General features: G+C 47.0%; 1 protein-coding gene across 1 annotated transcript; it reads left to right on the forward strand.

The window, feature by feature from the left end:
• The first annotated feature begins 839 nt into the window (after positions 1 to 839).
• nopchap1 (NOP protein chaperone 1) lies at positions 840 to 9,079 on the forward strand. The gene is made up of 4 exons (XM_063072228.1): positions 840 to 922; positions 1,245 to 1,328; positions 2,361 to 2,497; positions 6,462 to 9,079. Exons 1-4 carry the CDS (start codon positions 856 to 858, stop codon positions 6,639 to 6,641), a joined length of 468 nt encoding a protein of 155 aa, XP_062928298.1. The 5' UTR covers positions 840 to 855; the 3' UTR covers positions 6,642 to 9,079.
• The last annotated feature ends 545 nt before the right edge of the window (positions 9,080 to 9,624 follow it).

The raw sequence follows: 9,624 nt of genomic DNA on the forward strand, positions 1-9,624 counted from the left end.
CGTATTCCCACCCAACCTTCGTCACGTGGGGCGGGGATAGCGGGAGGCGGGGCTTCTGGGTCACGTGGAGCGGAGATGGCGGACGGCGGTGTTGTGGGGTCACGTGGGGCGGGGATAGCGGGAGGCGGGGCTTCTGGGTCACGTGGAGCTGAGATGGCGGACGGCGGTGCTGTGGGATCACGTGGGGCGGGGATAGCGGGAGGCGGGGCTTCTGGGTCACGTGGAGCGGAGATGGCGGACGGCGGTGTTGTGGGGTCACGTGGGGCGGGGATAGCGGGAGGCGGGGCTTCTGGGTCACGTGGAGCGGAGATGGCGGACGGCGGTGTTGTGGGATCACGTGGGGCGAGGATGGTGAGAGGCGGAGCTGCGGGGTCACGTGGAGCGGAGATGGCGGACGGCGGTGCTGTGGGATCACGTGGGGCGAGGATAGTGAGAGGCGGAGCTGCGGGGTCACGTGGAGCGGAGATGGCGGACGGCGGTGTTGTGGGATCACGTGGGGCGAGGATAGTGAGAGGCGGAGCTGCGGGGTCACGTGGAGCAAAAATGGCGGACGGCGGTGCTGTGGGATCACGTGGGGCGAGGATGGTGAGAGGCGGAGCTGCGGGGTCACGTGGAGCGGAGATGGCGGACGGCGGTGCTGTGGGATCACGTGGGGCGAGGATAGTGAGAGGCGGAGCTGCGGGGTCACGTGGAGCAAAGATGGCGGACGGCGGTGTTGTGGGATCACGTGGGGCGAGGATGGTGAGAGGCGGAGCTGCGGGGTCACGTGGAGCAAAGATGGCGGACGGCGGTGCTGTGGGATCACGTGGGGCGAGGATAGTGAGAGGCGGAGCTGCGGGGTCACGTGGAGCAAAGATGGCGGATAGCGGGAAGCGGGAGGTTCCATGTTCGGCGGAGCTGCTGGCGGTTAGCGGTCCGGAGGGTGAGGAGATGGGGTTGGTTTGGAGGGGAGGGAGAGAGGGCCGGTATCCTCAATACGGCAAGGCCGGAGTCCCCTCCTCACTGCCTTCTTTCATTCAACACACACAATGCCGGAGCAACTCAGCAGGCCAGGCAACTTCTGCAGAAAAAAAGACGCCGAAAGGTTTCGAATCGTAGAATGTGTCTCTTTTCCATAGACGCTGCCGGGCCTGTTGAACTCCTCCGGCGTTTTGTGTGTTGCCTGGATTCCTCTTGTTTATGATTTCATTCCCCACTGCTCCCTGGCACATCTTGGTGTAATAATGGATGTGATCTGCTCACAGGAATCGAACGTAAGTTTCTGATCAGCACTGATCAGTCCAGAATTGCTGCCCGTCCCAAGATCGAGAGGGTTCCCAGAAGTGAAGGTGAGTCCGGACTGGACAGGCTCCCGAGTTCCGCTGTCCCGTCTGAAGTTATAAAGTTGAGTTTATTGTCATATGCACTAACACAGGTGCAATGAAAAACATGCAGCGGTATCACGGGCAGATAGCATCAGATAAGCAGCATTCACAAAAATATAAACACGAAAGAGCACTATAATAGAACAAAAAAATTCTTCAATCTATTTAGTGCAAAGTAATCTAAGTGATCCTGGTGTTGTAGTGATTAGAGTTTTGTAGGTTGGTTCAAGAACTGAATGGTTGAAAGAAAGTAGCTGTTAAACCTGACAGTGTGGGACTCCAGGCTTCTGTAGAGCGATGCCATGGTTGGGGATGTCACCGGCAGATTGAAACGCCTTACGTAGAAGTAGGAGCTACAGTGTTCTTATTGGAATGAATCACGGGAACTGGTGACAGAGTTGAGAAGTTGGGTGTTTCCTGTAGTGGTGTAGAGATTTAGTGTGGGGTGAAGGTGCAGAAATGGACCAGCACCCTGTGGGTTAACAGTGCTTGTCTCCACAGTGATTTGTTAGCTTAGTGAGGTGAGCAGCTGCAAATAACACCTACTCACTATTTCGGGGTCTGGTTCAAGCATTGAGCTCGATGCGTTAGAAACACAATTGGGAAGTAACTGAGTAAAATACATCATGTAATAATATAATCACAGGTTTTGTCATTGACTGTGTGCGTTGGTGTGTGAACTCAAAATAATCTGCAGATGTTGGGGTCAAAGCAACACACAACACACTGGAGGAACTCAGCAGGTGGGGCAGCATCCGTGGAAAAGATCGGTCAACATTTCGGGCCGGAACCCTGTCAGTCCTGACGAAGGGTTCCGGCCCGAAACGTCGACCAATCTTTTCCACGGATGCTGCCCAACCTGCTGAGTTCCTCCAGCGTGTTGTGGGTGTTGTGTGAATGTGTACCACTGGCATTGGCTGTACTGGAGACATCTAACTGTATGTACTGGAGGTGTCTGACCGAGTCTTGAGTGTGGTTCTGTTGCTTTGCCCCCAGTGCTGGACAGGCTGCAGGCTTTCTTGCCACAGATGGCGCATGCAAACCTGGAGCTGAGAAGGCAGATGGAGACAACTGGTCAGAGCCATTTTGATATTGAGAACGTGGATGACTGCCCTGACAGGGTTATTGAAATGGTAAGTGAGGGGCTTTGTGGTGTAAGGGGACTGAACTTGTGATTTGGTAATAATACTACATCAAACTGAAGCAGCTGGATCCCATACCCTGCTTCTTGGATCCTGGCCTGAGCATGGCATCTATCTGTTCATTTGCCAGAGCAGAGAAAGATGAGAGGTCCAGCGACTTTATCTGTTTATTCAGATACAGCGCCAAATAGGCCTCTCTGGCTCTTTGAGCTACATCGCCCAGCAATCCCCAATTTATGGGATAATTTACAATGACTAGTTGACCTACTAACTGGCACGTCATAGGACTGTTGGCGAAAACCGGAGACCCGGAGAAAACCCCATGCATTCCACGGGGAGGAATGGCAGTCTCCATACAGATGATGTTGAAATTGAACTCTGAACTCCAACAACCAAGCTGTAAATCGCTAGTGTGCCATCCCAGCAGCGCTGTTGGTGCAGTGTGTGTATTGTGGTGTATCAGGGAGTTTAGTGTGTGCACCCATAACACCTCTCTACTAAAGCTATCTGGATGGAACTTAGCAATAAGAGATGGATGAAATGTTAATGGAACTGTATTAAAGACCATCTAACAGTCATCCAATGTAAGGTGATAGATCACAGACTGTTGCAAGAAACAAAAGGTTATGATCATAGGTGATTTTGACTGGGACTCCTATATTGTGAAAGGGCTGCATGGGATAGAGTTCATCAAATGTGTTCAGGAAACTTTCCTTAATCAATATGTAGATGTCCTAGCTGGAGAGAGTGTGATACGGGATCTCCTATTGGGGAATGAGACCGGGGGAGTGACAGAAGTGTGTACAGGGGAACACTTTGGATCTAGTGATCCAAATGACAAAGGATGGTCTGGTCCTTGGGTTGAGATTCTAAATTAGAGAAAGGCCTATTTTGATGGTATCAGAAAGGTTCTGGAAAGGGTAGATTGGGTCAGATTGCTTTCTAGCAAAGGTGTACTTGGATATTGGGAGCCTTCAAAAGTGGAAGTACAGAGTTTTTGAGAGTACAGAATCAGTCAGAATGAAAGGCAAGACTAAAAGAGTTGGGGAACCCTGGTTTTTATGAGATATTGAGGCCCTGGTTAAGAAGAAGGAGGTGCATAGCAGGTATAGGCAGCTAGGATTAAATGAGGTACTTGAATAAGAAATGCAAGAGAGCACTTAAGGAAATCAGGAGAGCTAAAAGAAGGCATGAGGCTACTCTAGCACAGTGGTCCCTAACCACTGGGCTGCAGGGAAACGATATGATTTGGCGATATGAAACGATATGAGTCAGCTGCACCTTTCCTCATTCCCTGTCACGCTCACTGTTGAATTTTACGCATGTGAGGTCATTACGCACGCGAGGTCATCAGTGACCCAAGATGCAAATGACCCAAGACATGCAAAGGAATGGGTCTGTGACCTATTTGTGAATGTTTCTGGTGAATCTTCCATGTCAGCGCGGGAAAAAGATCAACTTCTCGAGCTTGTCAATGACGGTGGGCTGAAAAGTATGTTTGACATAACATCTCTGCCGGCATTCTGGATCAAAGTCAAGGCTGAATATCCTGAGATAGCCAGGAAAGCACTGAAAACGTTGCTTCCATTTCCAACATCATATCACTGCGAAGCAGAATTTTCTGCAATGAATGCAATGAAAACTAAATTGCGAAATAGACTGGACATAAGGAACCCCCTTAGGTGCCGGGCAGCACCTAATCAATTAGCTTGTTTATTTCGGCTTTTTTCTTAAAGATGTGCTGGGTGCGTTCCGACTACCGCTGCACCACTGCATTCTTCTTGGCAATGTATCGGTCCGCAGCCCGGAGGTTTGGGACCACTGTTATAATTGACTTATCACTATATTCATGCGAGGAAAATACGCGCTGTGTGTAATATTAATTCATTAGCTAAACCCCTTTAGAAACAAAATTGAGTGTGTTAGCCACTTATAAGTGACTTATAGTTGACTTATCACCTATATTCTGATTGTGATTAACACCCGCCCTCCCCCCCACCCCCGGGTCAGCCGGTCTGCAAGAATATTGTCAATATTAAACCGGTCCGCAGTGCAAAAAAGTTTGAGGACCCCTGCTCTAGCAGACAAGGGGAAAGAGAATCCCAAGGGCTTCTACAGATTATTAAGCATAAAAGGATAGCAAGGGACAAAATTGGTGGTCTTGAAGATCATGTGATCATCTATGCCTATGATGAAAGAGATGGGGAAGATCATGAACGGATTTTTTGCATCTGCATTTACTTGGGAGACAGAAATGGAGTCTATGGAAGTGAGGCAAAACAGCGGTGAGGCTGTGGGCCGTATATGGATTAGAGTAGGAAGTGCTTGCTGTCTTGAGGAAAATTAGGGTGGATAAATCCCCAGGGCCTGACAAGGTGTTCCCGTGGAACTTCTGGGAGGCGAGTGCAGAAATTGGAAGGGCCCTGACAAAGATATTTAGAATGTCCTTAGCCAGGTGCCATGGGATTGGAGGGTAGCGAATGTTGTTCTGTTGTTTAAACAGGTGTTAAAAATAAGCTGGGAAATTATAAGCTGACATCAGTAGTGGGCAAGTTATTGGAAGGTATTTTAAGGGACTGGATATACAAGTATTTGGATAGACAGGGACTGATTAGGAGTAGTTAATATGGCTTTGTGTATGCAAGGGTTTGCGAGTTTTACGAGGAGGTTAACAAGAAAGTTAATGAAAGAAAGAAAGAAAGACTTTTATATGGTTCCACATGGGACGTTGGTCAAGTTCAATCGCTTGTCATTCAGGAAGAAGTAGGAAAATGGATTAGACATTGGCTTTGCAGCAGAAGGCAGAGAGTGGTGGTAGATCATTGCCTCTCTGATTAGAGTTCTGTGACTATTGGCTGTCAAAGCTCGCAGCAGGATCTGAACCAGCCGGAAAAATGGCAGATGGAATTTAATGCAAACAAGTGTGAGGTGTTATACTTTGGGAGGACCAGCCAGGGTAGATTTTACACAGTGAGCAGTAGGACACTGAGGAGTGATGTAGAAGAGGGATCTGACAATATAGATCTGTAATTCCTTGCAAGAGGCATCACAGGTAGATAACGTCATACAGAGAGCTTTTAGCTTCATAAATTAAAGTACTGAATAAAAAAGTTGGAATGTTATGTTGAAGTTGTATAAGACGTTGGAGAGGTCTAATTTGGAGTATTGTGTGCAGTTTTGGTCACCTACCTACAGGACAGATGTAAACAAGGTTGAAAGAGTGCAGAGAAAATTTGCGAGGATGTTGCCAGGACTTGAGGACCTGACATAAAGGAAAAGGTTGAAAAGGTTATTTCCTGGATAATAAGGGGAGATTTGATTGAAGTATACAAAATAATGAGGCACACAGGTAAAGTAAATGCATGTAAGTTTTTTCACTGAGGTTGGGTAAAACTAGAAGTAGAGGGCATAGGTTGGGTGAAAGGTGGAATGCTTAATTGGAATATGAGGGGGAGTTTCCTCACCCAGAGAGTGGAACAAGCTACCTTCAAAAGTTGTGGATGCATGTTTGATTCCAACAATTAAGAGAAATTTGGATAGGTACATGGATGGGAAGGGTATGGAGGGCTGCAGTCCAAATGCGTCCATGGGGCTAGGCAGTGATAGTTCGGCATGTATTAGATGGGCTGAAGGGCCTGCTTTTGTGCGGTAGTGTTCTATGTCTCCTGGCGACAAGCATATTGAACCATGCCTTAACCCTCCTATCTTCACCCCCTCCTCCACCCCCAGCTCTTCCCAAACAGTTGTTTACCCCCTCATTGCCCTGATGTGACTCTTCCTTTCCCAAACTCTGCTGGGCTTTGTCTCCGTGTTATTCTGACATGATTTCTTTGGGCCCTGATGAATAATTGCTACTGACCTCCCTCCCTCTCTCCATTTCCCCAGCTCCTGCTCTCTGTATCTGTTGAGGTGTACATTATTGCTGTATTAATTCCTCTTCCCACTGCCCTTCCAGAATGTCTCTCTCTTTGAAGTGGATGGTGATAGTGGAGCAGAGTTGATGTCTGAGGATTCTGAGTCGGACACTGAGGCCCTCGGGGAAGTGACAGAAGCAAATCTCAAGTTTCCTACAACCAATCAGCAGCGGAAAGGCCGGGTTGAGGTTGTGTCGGTTGATGAGACTAAGAGCGACTGAGAATCTGCCTCACAGATAAGTATTCATTCCCCCTTGCTGGGGACACAGTCGACGAAATTGTCCACGTGGATCAGATCATTTAACCTTGATAGAGGCGACCAAATGGTGGGACTCTGCATCACTGCTACCCTGTGGATGAATCAACAATCTACCTGATGACCAGGTGGATTTGTATGTTGACAAACACACAAACAGATAATAAAAGTGGATAGACCACTTGCAAGCAGATGAGATTGGCATCATGGTTGGCACATGCGCGGTGGGCCAAAGTGCCTGTTCGGGTGCTGTGCTGTACTGTTCTGTGATAAAAGTGGTCCAGTCTTGGATCCCGATGTTGGGGAGATCCAATCCCAGGGTCCCTCGCTGGATGCACATTCCTTGGTACACTTTCGGCCTTTGCTCATCAATCCCAACACACATACTTTGTAGCCCAGGGTTGAAATGAATATTGGGAAAAGCCTGGCTCCCTGGAGAACTCCTTCCAGTGCAGCTCCACAGTGGGGAGAGACATGTTGTGATCAAACAGACTAATAAAAATAAGAGCTGACAAGTGAATAGGTGTGGTATGTGGAGGAGAGAGGCCTTGAAGGACAAAACTAGAACTTGTACCTGTCTACTGCAGCACTGCTTGAAGACCAGATCAATACTTCTATTATCCTCACCTAGATCGAGGATGCTTCTGAAGTAACAGTGATCAATGAGATGATTGAGATGCAAGATACATAAAAGAATATTAGCATGATGGTGGCCTAACTTGGATAGGATAAATTCTACACCAGGCCAGTTAGTTAACTCCAGTGGCCAAAGCTTTTAGAAACAAGGCGGGGTGAATTGTGACCTGAAGGAGCTTTGGGAAAGCTGCCACATAAGGGACATCAGCAGAACACAAGCACAGGGCTGGAGGGGGACATTGAGTCAGTGGCAGGGGCCACATTGAATGGGTGTTAATCTGATTGAAGGAACAGTGGCATTGCCCAGGAATCACTTTTGGTGCAGCTGCTTGTATTGATCCAGACTTAAAGGTATCAACAGCTTTTAAACTGAGCAGGATGATGGCACCAGAGAGGGAATAGGGGAGATCCACTGGGATAGGCCATTTCAGATATAAGGAGAGGTTGGAGATGCTGGGTCTGTTCTCCCTGGAGTGGAGAAGGTTGTGGGGTGGGGGTGTGTCATGATTAAGGTGTGTAAAATTATGAGAACATAGATAGTAAGGAGGTTTGCCCCTTGGCAGAGGTGTCTAAAACATGAGGGCATGGGATAAAAGCTTTGGAGAGTGAATATGTCATCATCAATCACCTGGTCTCCGCAAACCAGTACTGATTCCACAGTCACACTTTATTTACTTGTGCACAAGGGAATCACACATAGTAACTGCTGCCCTGGCAGTGAAGCTAGCTTGTTTGTTGCCTTTGGTTGTTTCATCATTCCCACTGGCCAGGCTGTCCATAAATCAAATACCCCCCTCACAGACATCCCCATCTTTTATCCCTACCGTGTCCACTGCACCATTTCCATGTTTGCTGACGTGAGCCAAAGGACTAAAAATCAGACATATAATCTCTGCTCAAAACAAAAATAATGCTAGTCTCAAGTGGATCACATAAGTGATATGCATACAGTAGGTAATGTTAAAACTAAATTTACAGTGAAACTCAATAAGCAGAAGTTAATCTAGTAATGATTAGCTAAACCTTGGTCACTGGTATTTTAAATATAAAATAGAACTATACAAATTATATGGCCTACTCGTAGCGTAATAGAAAAGTACAGCATAGAAACAGGCCCTTTGGCCCATCTAGACCATGCTAAACCATTTACACAGCTACTTCCATTGACATCCATACCCTTGCCATCTATGTACCTATTCAAAATAGAGTAATAGGAAAGTACAGCACAGAACAGGCCTTTCAATATGGAAACACCACTGTTCAGTACCAGAAACGTCTAGAGAAGTCTTGGATACAGCCCAGGCCATTACTGAGCACCTTTACAAGCAGCGTTGTCACAAGAAAGCAACATCCATCATCAAGGACCTCTGCCATCCAGGCCATGAAATCTCAGACATAAGGCTTTAGGTTATTAACCTACAACTATCGGATTCCTGAATCTCGTCTCTTCTAGTGCTTCTGGGAGCTGTGACCCAGGCTGATGTCAGTCTCTTTGAGTAATTGGGAGGCACCACTTCATGTGGGCTTTGTTGTAACTGCCTGGGGGAAGGCAGGGATACAGCAGATTATAGTCATTTATATAGTTTGTAGAGTAATGTAGTTGGGAGAACTGTACGTAATTCACAATCACCAAAATTGAGTTGGGAGTTTCTCTTTACAAGGCTGGTCTGATGTGATGATGTTATTATGTAAGGATTTTTAGTGTGCTTTTGTGTTTATGTTTTGGAGTTCAATAAAATGTGTTACAGGTTTCATTAAATGAAAAAAGCATCACTTTGTTTTATTTGTGAAAACCTACATTGGTGACCCTGATGCTCTAGGACGATTCCAGAATTTTTTGGCTTTGAAACTGCTGGAGTTTTGTACTAGCTGAGGTCCATTTCGTTCTGTGAGAAACCACTGCCAACAACACCACATTCTACATCGCTCAGCAACTCCATGACTGCGAGAGTGGTGATTCTGTTTGAACAGGCGCCTGAACATGATAAACACTGACTGTTCACCTTTTACAGACTTTTGTACTATTGGAGTCTGAGTGCACCAAACAGTTGCTGTCCTTGTCCGGACTCAGTGATGCTCGGTCTTCAGAGTTAATGGACCATATGCTGTCTCTCCTGGGAAAGCACCATCCTTGTTTTATTTTTCAAGAAACAGTGTGGGAGAAGGTTGAAAGAGTGCAGAGAAGGTTTACAAGGATGTTGCCGGGACTTGAGAAACTCAGTTACAGAGAAAGGTTGAATAGGTTAGGACTTTATTCCCTGGAGCGTAGAAGAGTGAGGGGAGATTTGATAGAGGTATATAAAATTATGATG

This window comes from Mobula hypostoma, chromosome 20 (assembly GCF_963921235.1).
Source record: "Mobula hypostoma chromosome 20, sMobHyp1.1, whole genome shotgun sequence".
Classification (NCBI taxonomy): domain Eukaryota; kingdom Metazoa; phylum Chordata; class Chondrichthyes; order Myliobatiformes; family Myliobatidae; genus Mobula; species Mobula hypostoma.

Excerpts from the sequence above, each read along its gene's own strand:
- nopchap1 (XM_063072228.1), top strand. The coding sequence starts at position 856 with ATGGCGGATAGCGGGAAGCGGGAGGTTCCATGTTCGGCGGAGCTGCTG. Across the intron at positions 923-1,244 it reads GGCGGTTAGCGGTCCGGAGG|GAATCGAACGTAAGTTTCTG; the intron begins GTGAGGAGATGG and ends ATCTGCTCACAG. Across the intron at positions 1,329-2,360 it reads GAGGGTTCCCAGAAGTGAAG|TGCTGGACAGGCTGCAGGCT; the intron begins GTGAGTCCGGAC and ends CTTTGCCCCCAG.